The sequence below is a fragment of the Crassostrea angulata genome, chromosome 9, assembly GCF_025612915.1.
Source record: "Crassostrea angulata isolate pt1a10 chromosome 9, ASM2561291v2, whole genome shotgun sequence".
NCBI classification, from domain to species: Eukaryota; Metazoa; Mollusca; class Bivalvia; order Ostreida; family Ostreidae; genus Magallana; species Magallana angulata.
In genome coordinates, this window is record NC_069119.1 from 5,732,922 (window position 1) to 5,757,618 (window position 24,697).

At 33.5% G+C, this 24,697-nt stretch overlaps 1 protein-coding gene and 1 long non-coding RNA gene across 2 annotated transcripts in view; both read right to left on the minus strand.

Moving 5' to 3' along the window:
• Positions 1-2,060: 2,060 nt before the first annotated feature.
• On the minus strand, positions 2,061-3,099 carry LOC128162810 (uncharacterized). Its single transcript, XR_008240710.1, has 3 exons — positions 3,033-3,099; positions 2,289-2,400; positions 2,061-2,121 (listed from the first exon to the last, which is right to left on the minus strand). It is a non-coding gene; the product is annotated as an uncharacterized LOC128162810 (long non-coding RNA).
• Positions 3,100-5,236: 2,137 nt separating this feature from the next.
• LOC128163082 (UPF0415 protein C7orf25 homolog) overlaps positions 5,237-24,697 on the minus strand; it is a 49,946-nt gene continuing 30,485 nt past the window's right edge. The window contains exons 3-8 of the mRNA XM_052826559.1: positions 20,739-20,976; positions 16,715-16,833; positions 15,923-16,487; positions 12,290-12,474; positions 7,610-7,690; positions 5,237-5,393 (exon numbers count right to left, since the gene is read on the minus strand). Coding sequence (XP_052682519.1) covers positions 5,304-5,393; positions 7,610-7,690; positions 12,290-12,474; positions 15,923-16,487; positions 16,715-16,833; positions 20,739-20,976 — 1,278 coding nt within the window. The 3' untranslated portion in view covers positions 5,237-5,303. The remainder of the gene's footprint in view (positions 5,394-7,609; positions 7,691-12,289; positions 12,475-15,922; positions 16,488-16,714; positions 16,834-20,738; positions 20,977-24,697) is intronic.

Genomic DNA, 24,697 nt, shown 5'->3' on the forward strand with positions numbered 1-24,697 from the left:
TGGTTCTGCTGGTGCTGGTCCTGTAGGAGGCCGATGCTCCATTCAGTGACGAAGACGTCTACGATGTAGATAAGTGGAAACAACACCAGTAAACTACACGTACCAGGAAGACTTAGACCTGTTAATTGTTTAAATATAAATACATACTTATGTCACAAGGTGGACACCATACAAACACTTGGCATATACACAAATACTTCATGTCTCAATGATAGACATTTTACTTACTCGTAACTTCTGTTACGCATTACATACATGACATACATGCATTACTTTACACCTGGATACACTTACACTTACTCACACTTTACACTTACTATAATGAGACCAACGGAACATATGTCATTCATATACATAGAGACATAAACGGACAACCATAATAAGAATGCTAAATATATGTAAACAGCTGGTAAAGATATTTAATTATAAAAGTTGAAATTACCGAGAAACTTCGAAACTGGATGTTTTAAGACATTTACTGCATTCATGAAACAAGAACATTAAAAGCATAATTATTATGACAAAAATAAGGCTTACCTCAGAGAAGCTGGATCATAGGCATTATAAATAAGAATGCTTAGCGCAAAGTAAAAATGTGCCGGGACTAGTACAAAAACAAAGTACTGAAGTACTGACGGGAGTTGATTTTATCGATTATCATTTATTATAAAATCAGCGATGTAAGTTTTTGCATGGCAAGTAATCGAAATATATCTGAGAAATTGTATGGATCCAGGCAAGATTGAACTCTAGTTTTGTTCAACCAAACGCTCGACTGTCTCTGTTTATCTCCGACAAGCAAGAGAGACTCTCTGCGTCTGATTTTAACAGAGACAGTCGAGCGTCTGGTTGAACGAGACTAGTACATTGAAGTCTAGCGTATGAATACATACGACTTCAAAACATATCTAAAGTGTTTGTACCATTTAAAATCTTACTATTTTCATGGCATTGATAAATAAGTTTTCGTGAAAAACAATGCTTCAGACTACATTGCATCGAATTTATCGATTATTTTTAAGAACTATGTGTTGTCAGCGGTATTGATTTGTGCTTAGGTCCAAACACTGTTTCACTTTCGGTTTGGCCGAGTAAGTGCATAGGAGAGTTGATGAAAATCAACTCCCAAAAACAGGATAAGTCTTGGTTGCGTCCTTCCCCTTGGACTGTCGTGTCCAAACCGTGCACGGACTGATTATAATTTTAAAGGTCCAGTGAGCTGAGGCTCGTTACAGGTGAATTGTACAGGTAACATTCCGAAAGAGGGGCTCACCACAGGATAATTACAATTGTCATAAAATCAAAACAAGTAATGTGTGGCTTTTATGTGACAGCAATAAAAAAAGTTAATTTTATCTTAAAGCAGTGTATTATCACAGCAAGTACAGTGTACCCATTAAATTGAAACGTAAAGATAATAAATTCGTTCAAATGCATTGATAAAGATCAGTTAAATTAATGTTTATCTCCTTTATCATCCCCCCCCCATTTTTTTTTTCAAAATTGTATTCATCATTTTCAAATATAAAAAATTTAACAAATAAAATTTTACCGATAGTTGGTAGCTTATTTTTCTCACCTTCATTTATCTTGGTTTTGAATTTAAGAGTAGTACAGTCCATTGGATTTTCAGATCTTTCATCTCTTAGATTTGTCATTTTTCCATGAAGGTTGTTCGAAATATTTTCACTTAAAATGAGCTCCAATTTACACGTGGCATCTTGAGGTCCTGATGAAGGATTTGGAGTAAGTAAATGGGAATTGATACCTCGACGTGTACGACTGTTTGGGCACGTACAGGTGGACACAAAGCAATTCTTTGTCTCGTTTACGACTACACAAAGAGTCATTGTGTTTTCTTTCTTCTTGTCCAGCATAGTGTAAATTCTACAGTCTTGACTCTTGATGCAGTCTTTAAGAGTAAATGTAATGTCTTCTTGACCTTCAATTTGATTATAGTATTTAAGTGACATTGTTTTTTTTTGTATTTATATATACGTTAAATTCAAATGGTGTTGATAAGAATATTTAAAATTTTAGAAATACATGTAAATGTACTTACCTGAGTTGTTGATCGAAAGAAACCCAGCTATAATTTTTGGTAAAGTCTTTAAAGACCCTCTTTAAAAAATCAGAAATATCTTTACACATTTAATTCTCGGAAAATATTTTTGCGGTCACAACAATGCCTTGTGTTATACCGATAAATTTAATTTTATATAAAGGCAATAATGGAAATAATACAATTATATTTAAATTCTTTATGCATCTATGCCTTATCCCCATACCTAACAGTACCATTCATTATAAGACCGAAATCCTTTTTACTTGGATGGCTGCAATCAGCATCACCTGACGTATTCTTGCTTGAAACTGGCGAACACTCGCTCTGGACTAAAACTGAAAGAATAATTTTAGGTTGACATGATCTTAATCGAATTTGATATAAAAAAAATATATACATATAACGGCAATAAAAAAAGGTTAAAACTCTATGGACTATTATATGGGTAGACGACTGGGTGTGGTTGCGGTATAATGTTTATTTTAAAGGCGCTCAAAAATGCATTCTTGGCAATGAGATGAATATATGTCAGTGAATTAACAACAAGTATTCAGACTGCATAGATTTCTCTAAGCTGAAGCATTTCAAGTGTATTTATTTCAAAAATATCATCTCTACCGGATTATGTCCGATTTAGTACCACATCAATACTCTAAAGCCAAGAATAACCAGTAATGCCTGTATCAATTATATCATTTCAAAAAGTAATTGAATAACTATTACTGTGACTAGAACCAGTAGTATATCAAAGACTTTTCAAAGTCATATGATTTTTAATTTATGCGCATTTTTTTTCATTTGCTATAAGGTTCAGTCTGATTATATATATGTATATTTTGTTTGCTGCTAATGAAGATTACATTCTCCAAGATATTTTATGACCTGATTAGGAAACACAATATCTCATAGAACCCAATTTAAAAAAAAATACATTCATGAAATAATAAATATCGAAAATTCACATTACCAACAATGCAGATCAATTTAAAAGGGATATTCATATTTAGACGAGCATTCATATTCCTGTCTTGACAATTCACATTTCTGTATCAACTGAAACAATAATGTGGAAATAATCGATGTATCACAATATCAACAATAACTTTACATAATATACATTAGGCGGAAATTATAGAGCTAAATGTTTTTCAAAACATTAGAAAATTGTTTTGAAACTATTTTGTTTGGGTAATAAAATAGGTTACTAGCAAAACAGTTTAAGCAAAACTTGATTTCTGCACATCATTGTTTTCGTGTTAGGAAGTTCGTTTTTCATATTTGAGGGCCGATTTCCGTTTTAATGAAGTAAAACTAAATGGGGAAATATAAATATTTACTTCCTGGTGACCAATATTTTTTAGGACTAATAATTTGCTCTTTATCAATGTGATTCTATATTTTTAAATTCGTTACCTGATTGGTATATCTTTCTTAATCTGTATTATTTCCTTTTTGAATGAGGATGGTCATTTTTTTATGACGATTTTGTTTAAAAATGAAGATTAATTCACGCAAGAATGTGATAAAGTAAAATGGTGAAAGTAAAGCTACGCCATTTTGATTGCATACCAAAACAGTACATGTCAGTTTGGTTTGAGTGTTTGCTGTTTGATTCTACACTTTTGAACGTTTGTTCTTTGCTTGTATTTTTTCATCGTCCTAAACCAAGCTATTAAGTTCACAAGTCTCCGCATGTAAATATTAAAAAAATATGATGACCTTGATTTTAACTTTGCAGATATATAATTAACAACATATTAAGATTTCTCAATAGACATTTTTCAAAACAATATCAAAAATATTAATTTTGAACACTACAACCTACTGAATCAACAAACCTCAATATATCAAATATTAAAAAATTATTCAAAGACAAATTTATAACTTTAATTATATTACTCCATGAATTTTCACACTTTGTTTTTTGGAATGTCTAACAATCTAAAATTTTCTTTATCAAAACCTTAAGTCTTGAAAACCTTTTTATCTTTCTTTACATTGTCAATTTACTATTACAAGCTTGAAAAATTGCATAATCCATATACTCTTTATTACATGATATGCACTCGTTTTGTCACTAGAACTGTACTGTTAAAGAAATCAGCAAATAAAAGATCAACTTTACCACTATCTTTCATGCACAAGGGTGTTTTAAAAGCGTTTCAGAATCAGCTACTAGTAATGAACTATGAGCTGAATAAGACTCATTCAACACTCTCCGAGCAAACTGTTTCTGTTTATATCTTATTTTAAGCACTTAAATATCGCCTTTGCAGACATTCTTTTCTTTTCCTTAAAGAAAAGGGAGATTAATGTGGAAACAATCAAGAAATAATATAGGTATCTTATTTCAAAACAAAAGGTACTTTGTACATGTAGTTCCATTAAATGACATATTGGAGTGTCAAGCCACAGTTAGCACAATGTATATATTTGTAGAAAAAAATAGAAATATGGCATATAAAATGCCTTAATGTTAGTAATTCGTTGTCAGTTACATATTTGTTTAATATATTTGATGTTCTGTAACTGTTTGACCGACATGAAAAATTGCTCTTTCGCAAAAATCTTGTACATGTACAAAGTATTTGGCTTAGAAATGGGGCGATTTCTACATAAAAGGCAACAGTCTGCCTTGGCAAGGGTTTTGGCAGCGTATAGGTAGTTTAGCTATCCTTACTCCAAAGAATGTTTCATACTTTTATTAAATGGTCCATGAACTTGTTTTAATATTATATTCCTAGATATTGACGGATGTGAAACTTAACGGCAAGGCAAGTTGACCACTTTTGCTAATTAATTAAAATCAATTAATTTGTACGAGCTTATATGACAATGTTATACATGTATTATTTCCTGAAGATAATTATTTTTTTTTCTTGATAATTTTTACATCAATAGAGAACTTTGAATTGAGTTATTTTCCTTGGACCCAGAAAGCAACAATCACAAAATATATTCATATGTACATCCTCATACAAAGGATGATATAATACAGCCATAGTAAATTGACCCCCCCCCCCCCCAAAAAAAAAAAAGAAAGAAAAAAAAAAGATAAAAAAATAAATGTCGGGATTTGTTTCATTTTGCATATACTTAATCTTTGATATGCAACTCTCATAAAATTCCAAGTTCTGATTTTTCATGTCTGTTATAAAACATAACAAAAGATATTCTTCTATTCGTATTTAATCATTCTATAACAAGTTGTTATATTTACAAAGAAAAAAATAACAATTTAGTTATCATGTGTCAAGGGAATAGCATTCTTCTCTTTCTCCTCAGTTAGTGCCCTTGATGGATGCAGATGCACAGCAAATGAAACCCCCTGTAACAGAAGAGTAAATAAAACATGATTAACAAGAGATGTTTGTAAAACACTTATGCCCCCTCCCTTAGAAACATCTGAGAAGAAAATGAATGGAAACTAAAAATAATTGGAATTTTTCTATGTCCAAGGGGCATAACTCTGTCGAAAATTGCTCGATCGTACCCAAAATAGAACTTGACCTAGATACTATTATGATAAACCTGTTTACCAAATTTCATTTCAATATGTGCATCCTTTGTGAAGAAAATGAACGAAAACTGTGGACCGACCTAAGGACCGATAGACAGCAGAAAAGCAAAATGCCCTCCCATCTTCAACTTAGTTTTTACCTATTGTCTTATAAATGTGTGTGATGTTATACTGTATACAGGAAAATCTTCGCCCCCATTTCATTTTCGCCCCTTTTGTCCTCGTTGTCAGCGGACGAATTTAAGACTGGGCGAATTCAAATGTCTCAAATCAAATCACAGTAAACACAAATGTGCCTGGGCGAATTCAAGACGGGGCAAAACTGAAAGTGTAAAAGGGCGAAAGTTACTCGGGGTAAAAATTACCCGGTAAAAATTACCCAGTATACAGTATTATGCTTTGATGTCTTACATATGTAAATACCTGATGCTGTAATGTGATATATGATGTATGTTATAAATTATATTTAGTAAACTTTATGTTGTGATATCTAATGATGTATTTTATAAAGTTATATAGTAAACTTTATATGGTGTAATATTTAATGATGTATGTTATAAAGTTATATAGTAAACTTTAAGTTGTGATATCTAATGCAGTAATCTGATAACATACTTGCTACTATAAAGTTATAGGTAAACCTCAAGTACTATGTAATGACTACTGTAAGTTGATAGGTAAACCTCAAGTACTACTGTAAGGTGATATAGGTAAACCTCAAGTACTACTGTAAGGTGATATAGGTAAACCTCAAGTACTACTGTAAGGTGATATAGGTAAACCTCAAGTACTACTGTAAAGTGATATAGGTGAACCTCAAGTACTACTGTAAGGTGATAGGTAAACCTCAAGTACTACTGTAATGACTACTGTAAGGTGATAGGTTTACCTCCAGTACTATTGTAATGACTACTGAAAGGTGATAGGTAAACCTCAAGTACTGCTGTAAGGTGATAGGTAAACCTCAAGTACTACTGTAAGTTGATAGGTATACCTCAAGTACTGGTATACCTCAAGTACTGCTGTAAGTTGATAGGTATACCTCAAGTACTGCTGTAAGTTGATAGGTATACCTCAAGTACTGCTGTAAGTTGATAGGTATACCTCAAGTACTGCTGTAAGGTGATAGGTAAACCTCAAGTAGTGCTCTACTGTGGTAAGTGTACCTGATGCTGTACTTTGATAATGATTGATAGGTATACCTTATAAACTTTGTACTGCTGTGCACGTAATATGATGTTTACCCAGTGCAGTACTGAGATATCTTTAACTGATGCATTGTTGTTATAACTGTACCTAATGTTTTGCTGAATTTAATATAGACATACGTTATGCTGAAATAACATCACCTCATCTTTTGTGGTATTGTGATAAGTATACCATATGCTTTAATAAGTTTACCTAATGTTCTGATGTAATAACTTGACCTAATGATGCTGTGTATTGTGATTGCTTTACCTGATGTATTGTGATAAGTTTATCTGATGCTGTGATGTAAATAATAATGTAGATTCCTAATTAAACACAAAAAATTAATATTCGTGTAAAATCGCGAGAAGCAACCCTCAAAAATTTAAAAATCTTGCTTTTATTTTTCAGACAGTTTTTAACTATAGGAAATTATTTTAAAAAATTTAAAAAAGTGGAATCGCGGAATTAAGTACTCACGTAAAATAAAGAATTTACAGTATACATCATGATATGCCTATGATACTTGATGCTGTGGTAACAATACCTGATACTATACTATGATTAGTGTGTCTGTTGTTATAACTGATGCTGTGTTATAAGAATACCTCATGCTATGCTTACTATACTTGATGCTATTGTAATAACTATACATGATGACCTGTCCCCAGGGCCATAAAACTTAGACAAGCTCACTTTTGATCTCAGTCTCACTTTTCCACTACATGCTCCTTTTGTAAAAGTGAGACTTAGATAAAAAGTAAGCTAGTCTAAGTTTTATGACCCCAGGGCCAGATGTGCTAAGTGTTCCCAATGCTGTGCTTTAATAAGAATACCTGATGCTGTGCTGCCCTCACAAAGCTGGAGTTAGCCGTCACTGTCACTGCCTGCAGTTTGTCTCCTGTCCCAAATATCACCTACAAACAAGACAGCCGGTTATCTATACTTAACTTTTTAGCTCACCTGAGCTGAAAGCTCAAGTGAGCTATTCTGATCACATTTTGTCCGTCGTCCGTCTGTCCGTCCGTCTGTCTGTCCGTCTGTAAACTTTTCACATTTTGAACTTCTTCTCTAAAACCGCTTATCCAATTTCAACCAATTTTGGCACAAAGCATCCTTATGTGAGGGCGAATATAAATTGCAGAAATAAAAGTCTGATCTGTATTCAAAGCGGAGAAAACCTTGAAACTGTAGAAAAAGGGGGGTGCATTTTTAAAAATCTTCTTCTCAAGAACTAATTAGTTCAATTCAACGTAGTTTAGCATAAATTATCCTTATGGGAAGGAAAATATAAATTGCAAAAATTAAGTGCTAATTCTGATTCAAATCTGAGTTATTACGAAAATAATAATAAAGGAAATGCGTGTTTCAATCAGTTTAATAGCTTCGGGCTCGGCATACGGTAAGAATTACCTACGGTAAAATTGGTAGGCAAGACTTGGTCTGAGCAAAACAAAAGATTGGCAGGTATTAATCTGCCAATCTCATTAAAATTTCGGGATATTTGTTGGACCAGTATATTTGTATTCGCTGTAAATATTGCTGCAAAATAATGCGTATTTGGAATTGACGATTGCCGATCTGCCCCGGCTTTTATTTTGCCACGGCCCGGGTTTGCATACCCATTTTATCAAGACTCGTATTCCATACTTCTAAAACGAGGTTCTTTGTTTAACTATGATGAATTTACTTGCAATGCAACCGTTCGCGTATGAAGGGAAATTTTTGAAACATGCTAAAAATATTGGGGCCGATTTTGTGAAGTAAATTAAGGCTAAATATTTCAATGCGTTGACAGTTTTCACACATGACGTTGGTGTTAGCTTGTTCTGATTTTCGTTTCGTTTTCATTATTTATGCTTTGTAACCTGGGAACTATCGTCTGTATTTCGTGATTTTTACGTATCAAATAAAACAGAGACTTCGGTAAATCAAACAATTAACAGTTTACCTGCGCAAATTAAGCAATATCTGATGTAGGGGTACTGAAGTACAATTCATTCTATCGGTAATTCGGCATTATCTTTTGCGTAATGGTAGATTAATGCAATAGGTTTTGTTGAGATGCTCGGCATTTTCTCGAGTTTATTCAGTTTAAATAGAGTTTGATATCGCTGACGGAAATATGTAGGTATATACATGTATATATATGATTCATTTAGAAAAAATAAATTGTGTTCTTTATTTGTTATACATGTAGTGCATGTTTCTTGTGTAAACTTAACCTTTTTAGCTCACCTGAGGGTGGGGCCACAATGGGGGGGGGGGGGGGGGTCGAAGTTTAACAAATGAATATATAGAGTAAATCTTTAAAAATCGTCTTCTCAGAAACTAATCGTCCAGGAAAGCTGAAACTTGTGTGGAAGCATCCTCAGGTAGTGTAGATTCAAAGTTGTGAAAATCATGACCCCCGGGGGTAGGGTGGGGCCACAATGGGGGGTCGAAGTTTAACATGAATATAAAAAGTAAATCTTTAAAAATCTTCTTCTCAGAAACTAATCGGCCAGGAAAGCTGAAACTTGTGTGGAAGCATCCTCAGGTAGTGTAGATTCAAATTTGTGAAAATCATGACCCCCGAGGGTAGGGTGGGGCCACAATGGGGGATCGACGTTTTACATAGGAATATATACAGTAAATCTTTAAAAATCTTCTTCTCAGAAACTAATCCGCCGGCAAAGCTGGAACTTGTGTGGAAGCATCCTCAGGTAGTGTAGATTCAAAGTTGTGAAAATAATAACCCCTGGGGGTAGGTTTGGGCCACAATGGGGGGTCGAAGTTTAACATATGATTATATAGAGTAAATCTTTAAAAATCTTCTTCTCAGAAACCAGCCAGGAAAACTGAAACTTTTGTGGAAGCATCCTCAGGTAGTGTAGATTCAAATTTGTGAAAATCATGACCCCTGGGGGTAGGTTTGGGCCACAATGGGAGGTTGATGTTTTACATAGGAATAAACAGAGTAAATCTTTAAAAATCTTCTTCTCAGAAACTAATCAGCCAGGAAAGCTGAAACTTGTGTGAAAGCATTCCCAGGTAGTGTAGATTCAGAGTTGTGAAAATAATGATCCCTAGGGGTAGGGTGGGGCCACAATGGGGGGGGGGTCAAAGTTTAACAAAGGAATATATAGGGTAAATCTTTCAAAAATCTTCTCAGAAACTAATCAGCCAGATAATTCTTTATAATTGTTAAGACTTTGGCCCCAGGACAATTCTTTGGCCTCACGAGAAGGTTCAGAGTTTGATGTACGTTTATATCCCATATATAAACTATTGTTAGGGATCTTTTTGAGAACTGCAATACTCAACATATGATATGACTATAAAATCATCCTGTTAGAAAAGGGACTAATGATTATAAACATAAGAATATCCAGGGGAAAATGGATTTTATTTATACAGGATCTACATGTATTATTGTACATTGTCCAGATAGTTTGTATTATGACTCCATTGAGCTGGTTTTATCATAACTATTGTTCCTCAGGTGAGCGATGTGGCCCATGGGCCTCTTGTTTCATTTTAAACAAGCTATTTGGAAATATTTTTTTTTCATGAGATTTTTCATGAAGGAATTAAATGGACAAGTAAATATTCTTTATTTCACTGAAATAACAATTTTTATGTGTGATATCAAATGTGTACATACCAAAAGATGTGCATCAGAAAATGTAATTTAGCTTATTAATAAGATGTGTTTTTGTTTAGCAATGTGCTCTATATTTAATGTTACAGTGACAGTTTGGATCCAATGACATTAACCACTGTTTAATTAGTCCTTTGACCTTAGAGATACAAGTTATGGGAATGATCAAGTTGTAGACTTCTAGACTGAAGGACAGAAAGAATAAATTCTTCAGGACTTTAATCTCGAGCTTCAAAGGCATTTTGCTAATCAGTAAAATAAAAGAGGTTATTCATGATATCTTTAAATCAGTCCTTTAGATTTCAGAAAAGAGTGGTTTCCATTGGCATATATGAAGCTTTGATCATTTGTAATAAAATGGTGTAGGATACATGTTTTCTCATTGAATTGCCCACTTGTACAATACATAAAAGAATAATCTGCATGATTTTCTAAAGGACCAGTGCAGGTTCTAATTAACAGACAATCTTAATTACGTAATGCAACTATAGATATACAACTATACGTCTAGCGACCTCATCAACTAGACACATACATTGGATGGCATCTCTCGTCACCAAGGAGCAACAATTACTGATACCAATCATCAATCACGCCACAAAATAATACATGTAATATCCCATCTCTGTTATTCTCTGAAGTGAAAAGACTCTGATAAAGCATGACTCCATATACACGCATCTGTTATCCCTGGACGGCTATTGATTGCAATATCATGCCTTGTCTTTTCACTGGTTGGCTTGCTTTTAATGTGTCGATATTGAAACTGTACAAAACACTCATTGTGATCCTCCACTGAGAGAGATATTGGTATCAAACATGAAAGCATTTTTTTCTGGTCTATTATTGGTGCTCTAAGGTTTCTCATTACTAATGATATTGCTTTAAAAGCTTTAATTTTATTTACAAGCATCCTGAAGGGGTGGATTGTTGGGATATGGTAAATTAGGCCCAAACACCATTAACTGTAAATATAACTTTAAAAATTCCATTACTTTCAAAATGTTATCAATATTCTGAAAATTTCAAATGGTACAATATTTGACAAAAATGCAGTCTAATATTCTTGTAAAGCTCAAGCTTGTAAAAATCCAAGCTTCGGGTTTAAACTTGAGACTTGAAGATCAATATCATATGCTAAAGATTGAACTTATTGCTCTACGCTGGCTGTTAAACATCAAGGTTTGAATGACAAAAATTATAATAGTACCGGTAATTGATTCCATTGAGTTTTTTTTTGTTTTTTTTTAAAAAGGATGTCACAATATGGAGATGTCCCATACCTCCCTACATCACAATTTTAAATAGGTATAACATTTGTAATACTTCAAAAATTATACAAACATGCATCTTTTAAAACATTCAACATCTAAAGTGTTGCTTATTAGAACCTTTTAACAAGGCCTTGGGCTTTCAGTAGGACATAGCAAATCTGGTTGATTTCAAAGAGCAACGGCTGAGTGGCCTACAGTGGAATAGATAGGCCTACATCAAATTGCTGTTTGATACAGACTACCGGTACCCAAAGTCCAAGTTCTTGTTAAAATGGTTTTGTTTTAAGTTGTTGTCAGTTCATGGTCTTGAGGCCTGGTGTTAAAAAACTCCAGACCCTACGAGATCACTGATCTTAATTGCCATGATCATAAGTCTGTTTCTTTTAACCTTACATGTATTATATATATAGTTTTCATAGAAGCCTTTCATTTTTAAAGTTCTCTATTGGAGAAAAAGGGAAATAGTTATGCAAAAACCATCCTATATCATACATTTATACAAACAGGGGAAAATAAGGTTTTAATCATGTACTAGTTAGAACTATTTTGATTTTTAATGGCTAAGCTTTAAAATCCATGATTTTATGTGTTTGACTGACCTTTGACCTGTCCCTTATCTTCAGAGAGTATGGCATGTCCTTGGTCCTGTCCGAGGGGTCATCTTCCACTATTGTCACCCTAGACAGAAGATCTTCCGCCCGCTTCTTCTCCCCTGGGCCTCCTAAGGTGTCCAGAATGGACCGAAAGTCATCTAGAGCAGTCTGACACACATACATCTTTTTTCCTGCGTACAAAAAAGGTAAAAAGTTAGGATGACTGTGCATTGTTATAGTATTTTTCCTTTGTTAAATCAATTTTTAGACCTCCTTAAAAAAGTTGATTTCTAACCCTCTTCTAAGCATCACCATGAGAAATAATATGACTTTTTTTTAGTTCTCAATCTGATCAAGTATTTGCTGATTTATTTACTTGTTACACAGCAAAAAAATTAATTTCCCTACCAAACAAGCTAAGGTTTAAATATAGGGAGGAAAGAGGGCAAATGAACAATTTTTAACGGTGGCCTATAAGAAGTCTACAGTTTAACTGAAATGCACAAAATTATTAGCAGTCCTGTTGGAGTTTATAGGCTTCTTTAGTTGAGGCTTTAATTCAATTCCACGAACTGAAATCTCTTATCTGTATATAGTTGTAAATTTACAGATTAGTACAGTAGTTACTAGCAAGTTTATTTTGCCCTCTCAAATTCTCACAACTATGATAAACTGATCATTTTGGATAAAAGCCAGCTTGGACATTCTAAAAATAATTAATAATGGGGCAAAAACAGAACAAAAATAAAACAGGGGTGAAAATTTCCCTGTAAACATTAGTAATTTATTCCTGCAAGAGTTATGTCTCTTATAAGGCAATGCACCTTAAGTAATCAACCACCATTTTTATATCCCAATAGAGGCCTCAGCAAGAGTAGTTAGAATCTACCATCACATTTGTGGTTTAATCAAGACAAGTGGAATCAAATTTCGTTATTCAATAAAATTGCATTAAACAACCACAAAAATGTTAAAATAGCAAATGTGATTACATCCCATCTATAACCTCTATGGGTGTCATCATTTAGAGCAGTGTTATATTTCATAACATCATTCCAAGTATGAAATATTTTCCACCATTAAAAAAACTTCAATCAATTGATTAAGAAAAAACGAACAAGAATGTGTATTAATTGATCCTAAATGGAATATGAAAGTCAATATATAATAGTGAAAAATGGTTGAACAACTTGCTATTCTTTCATTAATTTTTACAGCTTTGATTCACATTATTTTCAGTAAATTAATTGACAAAGCTCTGATTTTTGTTAATGGAATGTTGTTATTAGTGACTGATTCTATAAATCTCCTACCATGGGATTGAACACTGACATTATGGGAAAGTCAGAGTGTAGTATTTAATTCATCGCAGGCTTGACTGTATACCATTTATTGTGACATTTTTGTTGGAAGTTTTCAACTAAACAATACCAAGCTAAATTCACTCTCTGTTAAACACAAAATATCCATAACAGATCTATTGATTAAAGTTTTGTATTTCAGCCAAAAAATTGGATATGATCATATTTTGCTTTGTTATTAGAGAAATTGTTTCTCTCATCTCAACATGTCGCAATTGACAACTAAAGAGTTCACTTATTAGTGACTATATTCAGCAACAAGGTTTACTGAACTGCAGTGATGGAAATGTTGTTTCCACGATCAACTTATCTGACAAGATAGCTCAGATGTTAAGGTCACAAGTACTGTAGAAGGACCTTCAACTTCAATTTAGACATTTGTGGTCTATTTTAGGAAAAAACCTCCATCCAAACATCTATGCTCTACCAATAGAAAAACATAGTGAAATACTGTAAACATATCATATTTAGCGTGTACAATATTTGTGGAAAATAATTTTACAACAAGTCAGCGTGCATCTGAATTACAATAAATGCATGGCATTTAGCATTGTAGTTGATTTAGGGGATTAAGCCACTTTCCGCAAAAAACGCAAAATAGAATACACAGCCAAATGTAATGCATTTACAGTTTATGCAAATAATTTTTTCTGAGTTTCACTGATCCAGTGTGAATTACTGCAGTCCAGTCTGGTTTACAGACTTGAAGGTACTTTTGTAAATGTATTGGATATTGCAATACATCCTTCTTGGAATTTTTTAAGACTGTTTCACAAACTAAATGAATTCATTCCTAACTACTACTGAAAAACTTAAATTCAACTTTTTTTTTTCATTGTTGCTGGAAAGGGGGGGGTGTTAGAATAAATCACTACAGTGTTTCTTTGAAATATCTAATAGGAAAAAGATTATATAAAAATTTGATTTGTGAGGGCTATAAAATCCCACTTTCCCCAGTACTAAGTTCATCATCTATCGGATAATTGCGGGGAGAGGAAAAAAACCCTTCAATTTCCTGTGACCCCATTGTTAAATATGCTTCATCACGGCAATATAAGAAATGTCATCGCTAGATCGAACTCGATCAGCGTGGAGTAAGACAGAGCACGCATCCTTATTATTGATCACCATCTGACGGAGGGGAAGAAGAAATCAGCATCATTAAGTAAAGTAAAGACTCCATAATGGTACTACCATAGTCAGCGAAAGGTCAATTATAGGCGTATAAACTTCTTTTCGTTTAAAACTTCAATCTTCTATGGTGTTAATTATCCGGCAAAGTTAAGGAAGTTTAAGAGCTGTTCCTTTAGGCTTTGGTAACAGATTATATTCAACGAACTTCATTTCTGTTGCCATGGACCTTTAATTTGATAAGAAAATACCGGGTATGCCCTTTGTGTTTTTCATTTGGAAAATAATTAAATTTTATCAATCTATATTCTTAGGTTAAGGAAATGTCATTGAGTTTATTAATGTTAAAAGGTCACATATCGTATACACTGTAGATTTCTTATTTTACGCGAGTACTTCATTCAGCGACTCAGTCGTTTTGCATCAAATTGCAAGATTAAAAAATCGCAAACGCTGAATTCAGAATCTGCAAGACGTATTTTTCCTGATTTTACACATACATTAATTCCTCGAATTTAATTACGAATTAACGGTAATCTACTCTTCAGTAAAAGAAGGCAAGACAAGAGGAGGGATGAAGCAGTGTTTACAATGAGTCAGCTTCTTCACCGACCTAATTATGAACTACACAAACTTACTTTGTTTGATTCTAGAATTAATCTTTTTCATAACTTGACCTTTATGGTTGTTTTTTGAATCAACTAACTAATGGAGTGGCTTTATTGAAACTGCCTTCATTGCACTCATATGGCACCTAAAGGAAGTATACTGTCGTAACAGCTGGATACTACTCTGATTCAGGTTGATGTTCTAGAAATCTCTATACACATTGAATATAACTAAATGACAGTCTGGAGAGCTTCCATTTCATACACATTTGGTGCGCTCATACAAACAAGCAACAAAAATCCCATTTAATACCAATTCTTCTTCCGTTTGTCATTTGAATGTTATCAGAGCTACATGATATTTCAAATAAGCAAAACCAGGGGTTTCAACTATAAAGTAATTGTAGATTTACTAAGTACTTTTCACATGCATATACTTTGCACTGTATTATATGAATAAATATCCTAAAAGTTGATTTTTGTTGTATTCTATGTGTTGTGTTGTGTTGTATTCTATGGCTTAACTTTTATAACTTCACCTTGAAGAAACTTTTTCAGCTTTGGTAGAACTGGTTCTCGCCTTTCCTCTGATGCTTGCATTGCCAGAACCTTTTCTGAGAAATCAAAATGGCAGCCCCCGTTAGTTACCGAGGACACAAGGGTGATTAGAGAGGTGATGTCCAGGTTCACTTTGTCTATCACAGACGAGGATGAGGAGCAATCATCTTTACAGAGGTCCTCAGACAAACAATCAAAGCTAGGCATGGAGGAGACCAAAGATTTTACTAAATCCATGTCCCTGAATATAAAGTCCTTCTTTGACTGTAAAGAGGTAGATGGAGGTTCTTTATCACTGGATAGACCACCAGAATGTTTGACTGAGGGCTGTTTCTTAGGTTGAAAAACTTCACAATGGACACTTTCACAGTCTTCCTCTAAGCTATCATCATCAGATTCTGATGAGGATGAGGAGCCTTGGCTGTCTTCGTCCGAGGAGATACACGCCAGACTGATCTGGTTGGCTGTTGCCTCATCAACCTCAACTCTCTCACCGGACACAGAGATTCCTAAGCCCTCCAGACAGGAAGCCATTGGATGTGTTACCTTTGAAAATGTACATGCTGGGTAAATAAAGATCATACTTAAAAATGGTAAATAAAGGCTATGAATTTTTTATTTCAAATTATTCATGGATGTTGAAACAATCATTGATCAATTCCATCATTTATTAGATACTCATCTTGTTCATATTGAGATCCAAAATAATGTACAGATTTCCTTATATTTCATGCAAAAAAAAAAAAATTAGGGTTAAGTTGAGGAAAAAATACCTGATTGTAAAAGGCAAAATGGACGTGAGGTTTCTGGAAGTTAACAGGGTGGTAACTGGAACAGCGGATATAATCCTTGGCCTGTCTGACTAGATCTCGCTCCCCAAACTGTCCTCTTCCTACAAACCAATCAAAAAAACTAAATTAAAACATATCCAAATTGTCCTCTTCCTAAAACCAATCAAAATAATGAAATTTAAACATTTGTAAAGAACTAGTGAATTAAAAAAGGTGGGGAAATGATTTTATGTACCTGTCAGTGATATCATAATTCTACTATAATATAACAAATAATCTTTGAATTAATAGATTTAGAATAAGTTAGATAACGTACTGCATAAAAAGAATGTGTCTGCATCAACAACTTATGAAGAAAACTGTGTGTGTATCATCAATTTATAAATTAGGGTTGAGAGAGAGAGAGAGGGAGAGAGAGAGAGAGAGAGAGAGAGAAATACTTCACTAGACCCATTAAAGGCACATGGTGCATCTATTCAATAAGAGAGATGGATATCGTAATTATAATACAAGAAACTGAAGATAAGTGTTATTTTGTTGAGAAAATTCAAGCTTAACTTTGGATAATGACTTTAAAATCTAATTCAGTTACTGGTAAATGTCAGTAAATTACAAAAAGATCTAATTGATTAAATTACTTTCAGGGCACAATCCATTCTCTACTGTCTTGCCACAAGTTTAAATTGAATTGTGTTTCCCCAAAACAAAAATAAAAAGAGACTCAAATTTAATTCCCAAAAGCTACTTCACAACAAAAACTTGAAATTGACTTTTCCTTTGTTCATTTGCAGAATGAAACAAATTGTCAATTTGCTCACTACCTACAGGAAAGATAGAAATAGCAATCAATAGATGTTAGTGCACAGAATCCCTACATACAGTATAAAGATAAATATCGTTTTAAATGTCAGCCAGTTTCAATCACGGCTTTTCCATCTACCAATTTGCTGGTCCAATAAACATTTGATTTGGGGTAATACTTTGCAAAAGTTGTTTCCCTTTGCAGGGTTAACCCAACCGAAAGGTCAAAAGGGGAAATACCCAACTTTCCCCTTCTTTATGCAACCAAATATTCTTGTGTCCTAACTGTGATACAATCTCGTTGAATTATTTTATTCCTTAGATATAAGGGTTGCCCCATTTTTGGTCTATTCAACCTCAAACACCATAATGATAATGTAAATGCATTCCTGTTTTTTGAGGGAGTTGGTTGTTCAAATTTGGCAATATTTAAAAGATGGAAATTCAATTTTTGGTTTTTATGGATTTCATTGTGATTTTTTAAAATTTTCTACAATAAACAAAAAAACTTCATATTGACAGCTTTATTTTTGATGAATTTATATTCATTTAACCCCATTTACTCCCATGCAGTAAACATATTTATCATAATAAAACTACAACTCATTTATTTTATCATACACTCACATATATAACTTAGAGAATTTTTATCATGATTCCTTTTATCCAATACTATTGCAGAAAATGTATTGTTTGCTAAATCTGCACTAGATTTACTCCTCTATCCCAGACCAACCCTGGAGTTCCATTTATGAGGAGCTGAAATCTCTCCAGAACCAGTGAAAATCCGATGGTGGTTGTCGATCCGATCAAGTCCAATATACTAATTTTAAGGCACAGTAACATACTGATGTACCAATTAATATACACCCATATCATATAGCACAAACACTTATTTCATCATTTCAAGGTCCTAACCTGAAGAATCTACAGCATATGTGGGAGGGACATGAAAAGAAAATCAACATCATCATTTTCAATAATCAGAACAAAATAATTTACAATTTCCAATATTTAGCCCCCTCTCTCTCTCTCTCATAAAATGTGGACATTAAAAACATGCTCTATGACGGAAACGAATCTCCATCTCCCGCCATTAACTCATCTCTTGTGTTCCCGATTCCATGATTCAGTGAAGGCTAATTCCTGACCACAGCGATGATTGTGTTAAAGGTTCTGTGCACTAACATACAAATGAGTGCTTATTAATTCCTGGGAGAGCCTTTGTTAGCACCTCTAGGCTGTTTATAACAGGGAGACCGTACACTGTATTTGCTTTGCTGATGAATTCCATAATGCCTCCCTTCTCTAAGCATATTTGCTGTATTTATATGAATGTCACATTTGCAATTCTCCTCACTTTATCATGTTGACTCTGTGATGATGCTGTTTGAATTTCTAAAACCAAGCATCATAACTTGGACAGATTAGTTAGTCAGGGTGACTTAAGGTGACCTTGACACATCAATATATTATGTGATGGAATGATGAAGTATCTTTTTTGAAAAATGGTTGTACAAATAGGAGTCCAATATTGCTCTATATTATAATATCTGAATTCTTTCCCAAAGTTTGGTCCACTTGTATTTTCTTCCCCAGAAACATTTTCAGATACATAATCAAACAACCAAGAAGTACGAATTTTATCGTAACATGCAAACATTTGCATTTCCTTAAAAATTTTTCTCTATATGACTCCAGTGAATCCATTGTTTTGTTATGGACTAATCATCTTCCGAGTTCTCAACTAAAGACTGGCAGGACGAGACAGCCATCCAATAAGTTGGTATAATAATAAAGTCAATATAAAGCCTTATATATCCCCTATTTAAATAACTGAACCTCATGATTGGGTCTCAGTTTAGATTGAGTGACGAAAAACCAATAACGAAAAAATTACTGGAGTGAGATCTCGGAATCATTTCTATTCGGCCCCGTGGGCACCCAGAGGCCACAAAAGATCTCTCAACATTATTCTCTACCTTTCAAGACCATTAAGAAAGCTGGATGCTCTTGGCCATTTTAGGCCATATTTACCTCCTTCAGATGAAGAGCTCTGTTATAATAAAGACAAATATACAGTAAAATGCTCAAATTTTAAAGCTTAATTATAAAAGTATTTTGATTTTTTCTTTATTAAATATTAGTTTATAGCTAAAACATGTCTTATTAAATTTTTAATTTTTTTTTTGTTTGAGGCTGAATTGACGGTTGATATGTTGCACATCCAGTTTACTTAATAGGCAACTTTACAGGCATGTGCATGTTCTTGGCTTGAAACAAAATCAAAGTGCAATGTAACTGATTGCTAAGGGGCTAATGCTATTAAAAATAATCCTTTCTCAAATTATTATTTGTCTTTAATTGCTCTAAAGGGACAATATTGGCTGTCATGGTAATCATGGCAACCAGAGGGAGCATTTTATGTTGAAGAAAATCTAGTACTTTTGAGAATCTTCATGAAGGTTCAATAGTCTTCAGGGCTTAGTAGCAATAACAACCGATTAGTAGCATACCAGTAGAACATTCTCGAATTTTTGGGGTTTTTTTTTTTTTTTGCAAATAGTTGATATCTAAAGATTTGTTCAAGAGTTTTAGACTTGTGGATCTTTTAAATTTTTAAGAATATTGGAAATTTAAATTCAAACATCCTGAAAATTATATAAGGTTTTTCAAAACACTTGAACCATCTTTAAAATAGATAACATGATAAAAGCAAATCGCCAGTAATGAGGGATTCCAATTCAGTAAAAACATTGTTTTAAATATTAGATTAATTTGAAATATGGGAATGATAGTGACTTTGCTGTAATAGTATGTTTATTGCATTCATTACAGTTGAATAATACTTTTTGATTATTATAATGACCAAAAACTGAGATATCAGTTTTAAGAAGTGTAATTTATTATTTTTTTTTTGAAGGGGTGGGGAAGGGGTGAAATGGTGAAATTTGAGGCATATCATAGACATTAACACAACCTGCTATCCCTTTTTTACATGGCAAGCTCATTTAAAAACATCAGGGGGCTCAACACTTGATGTACATTTTGCCTATTCAATCATTGCTTCCCAGAATGATGAAACTTTTTTAAGCTTGGACACTCTTAAAAATGATTAAATGCATGCATGATCAATTATTTGTTTATGTACTGAGCTATAGACACATTACTCATAAATTGTTTCAATGACAATCGGTTAACATACCTGCCCAAATAAGGTGTAAAGCCTGTGCTTTTCTGGCAATGACCTTGACCCAAGTATGACCTTGATTGGCAACCACATCCACCACGAGATTCTCTGTCCGGCCTTCCATGGAGAAGGGGGATAGGATCTGCACCACCCCCGGGGCATTGTAAGCTGCGTGGACACAGCCAGCGAAGTGACCGAGGTTACTGCTCTTAAAGTGGTTCCCACACACCTCCGTAGCAGGACTATTTCTCAGCTAAAGTAAACAATGGAGAAAAAGAATAAACATCAATTTGGATCGACAAATCTAATTTCTTCCTAGTTCTTGAAGTATATTTAATCAAAGTTTTGCAAGTCATCCGTAAATCATTCTTTGAAAAAACAGTAACACAAAGTTGGGATGGATAAATCAGATTGATTTCTACTTCTTAAAGAAAAAATCAACAGTTAGAAACACATCTACCAATTATTCTTGGATATGTTGATTGATTAGATTGTATTCAATGTGTTAATATTCCAGCCATCAATCTTGATGTCAGCTGTCAAAATAAAACCACTCAAACATCATAATAGTTTCATTATCTTTTCTAGGATGGTATTATACCAATGGCAACTGAAAAAATTTATACTTTATCAGTAAAAACATAAAAATTTTAATTTTCCAAACCCTAATGATTGAAATAAAACAATACTTCTTTCAAAAATACAGTACACTATACAGTTACAAAGATATTTGGTGCAACTCAAATTTTATCGTCAAGTTGATTATATGTATACTCCAACACAGTTAACAGGCACTAGTAAACTTTCCTTAAAGGGGCATGGTCACGATTCTGGTCAAATTCCATTTTTCTGTTTTTATTATTTACAATGATTTAGAAATGCATTTCTAATGATCAAATGAAATTTGAGAGTCAGTCGTAGAGTTATACGCGAGATACAGGACTCACAAATCCTTGTCATGTAAACAAGGCTCGTGCCCTGTTTTTGTTTACATAGGTTCAATATGCCTGTAAAAAATCTCTTTCGAGCTGACTTCTCTAAAAAAGAGGCGCTGGAAATGCCTGAAAATAACAGATCAACTTAAACAACAGTCAGGATCTAGTCAAAGTTTCAATAAAAGCAGGCAAAGCATCAAACTGCTTCTTTCCTTGTATAAAAAAGTATCGCATCAGGGCATGAAGTCTATTTGTTAATGTCAATGATTTATCAGAATTGAATATCTCTTACATATCTGTTGTGAAAAACCCCTACAATTGTGAAGATATCATTAATTTCATCAAAGCCATTAGCGGTGTTCCATTTATTTGCAATTCTTGATAAAATTATTATCCTTATCATAACATAACATCAACACATATATATTAAATGAAAACATAGCAGGATGTTTTTGAAATTAACGGTCATGTTTGCACACATCTAACAAGTTGGAGTCAATTCTCAGACATTGTGGAATTCAAGATTTGAGACAGATTTCCAGACCAATAATATTTGCAAGATGATTGCGCTGTTGAAATGCATCTTCATTCATTCCATTTCTTAGGAAAAATGTAAACATTAAGATTCCTACCATGATTATTTTTGTGAATTTCGGGGGCAGACATTAAATACTATTCCATACACATCAATCCTAAGAGAGAGTTAATATCAAGATCAGGAAAACATAGTCCAGCGCAGTAGTATGTTTACATATCTGTTATAGTTCATGTTACGTATCTGTTAATGTTTACGTATCTGTTATAGTTAATGTTTACATTTCTGTTTCTGGCTGTTGATCATACATTTCAATGCTTTTAGAAACATATGTAATATATATGACTCTTTGAAAAAAAAGGCCAGGTAATTGTAACAGATGCTGTTAGCAACAGATGTTTGATGATACACCTAAATGTTGTCTGATCAAAATCTCGAGAGCCTGTAGAACAACATAATGTCAACATAGGTGTTGTCATGGTGGCCCTCACTGCAAAGTCTTCCTCTGGTAAGGTTAAAAAGGGCATTTGCCAATTATTATCAATATGTCCGGACCCCATTAATGGTTGACAGTCATCAAACTTCATATGTAAGATGGCCAGAACGTTGGTGGTTTCTCAAAGAGCAAGATCTAACTAGACAAGTTGGCTTCCCTTAGTAGCAATCTGTATGAGGCTGAAATTCATCTCAAAGTCTGACCAAAGGTTATCAAATTGATGTCCTTTATTATCTTGGTTTAAATTCAGATACCAGCTTATAGGGAAACATAAGACAGTATTGTTTAAGTGCTTGCAAATAAACAAGCTCCCAGTGCAAGCATATATTGTACCGCATACAATTTTTATTCCCCATCCTCCTTAAAGCTGCCTACAAAATAAATGTGTTTTCTAAGGTGTTTGTCAGTTAATGAGGGGTGCTGATTCAAAACAAATAACTCTTTTGCCAGGAAAGTCTGGGAAAAACAGTACAATTGCGCCTAATGACCACAATGAAATTTTCCTGAGACTTTATATTGGCAAAGGGTATTATATTATCCTATCATCTCTGAAGCCATAATTACTTAATACTAATAGGGCTACTAAATGAGGAATATACATGTGTAGTATAAACATTTTAAACCTATTTCTAACGATCCATAAGGGTTTTGATGAAGCCATTAACTTAAAAAATTCCAGGGGAGACAACTGAGAGTCTGGCAGTGACCATTGCATTCATTCACAGTCACAGGATGAATCTTTACCTTTCAGTCGACAAAATGATGACTGAATGGTCTCTGGAAAGGTGATTGAAAGAGCTTTGAATTAAGTCAGCAATTAGTAGACTTTCTTTAAAGGTGCGTTCAGACAATGCGATTTTCATCCTATTTTCTGATCCGATTTGCTTTTGAATAAAATCGAGTGTGACCACCTAAGTCAGAAGTCAGAAGCAAATTGGATCAGAAAATTAAAATTATTAACTGTACTACTGTACTTAATACTCTTGTTAATTGCACTTAAAAATTTCAAGAATCACATTAATTTTGCTAATGATAATCTCCATTATTTTGCTTCAATTTCAGGATTGCAATATTTCAAGCTTAGGATTTGTGTTATTTGTTAAAAAATTAAAAAATATACTTGCTAGCTTGCATCTTATGCACCAAGTTCCCTCAACAGAATGACCTCCTAATTGTGGTATAAGATTAAGGTATGAGTTTCCTAGCAATCCTTTTCACACAGAGGGGAATAAACATAATCTTCACAATAACCATGGATATTACCAATGGTTAACCTCAATTCAAATTTTTTAGTGTAGAACCCTATGGTGCCAATTTTATAACAACATTTACTTGATTTTTAAACTTTTAAACCTATTTAAAACTCATTTGATAGGATATCAAAGTATTGGAAATTAGCAATTAAATCATTGACTCTCCATACCATCCTCTCAACACAGAGTTACTGGGTCTGAGGGAATTATAAGCAATGCAAAAAATATATACATAACAGCTAGATCGAGTATTCTAAGTGCATGTTGTAACAAAAGTTATGTTCCGAAAAAAAATTGTTGGTGTTCTAGTTTCGACATCATTGCTCCTATTTCCTAATTTCAGCTTTTTCAGGTTTGCTTAATTAACTGAATATTTTTTTTTCAAAAACATTTAAAAAGACTCTTGCTGTGGGTTAGAAAATCTAAATTTACTAATACATTGTAGATACAGCAAAAAAATTCTGTACTTACCAAACAGTTTTATTAAAGGCATATCTTATATAAGTTATGCTAATTTACAAATTTTCTAGATATCCTGGAAATCATTACCAATTTAATCCAGGCAGAAGGCATTATTACCAGAGTGATATTGTTCTCTAATAATAACTAACAGAAATTGGCTATATTTCTGTCTTCCTTTATCATTTGCTTAATTCTTCAACTTAAAGTTCTTGTCTGCATGTATATAAGTACCATATATATCTCATAGACCTCGGACTTCTCAAATATCCTTCTCTCAAAGCATTTGCTCTCAT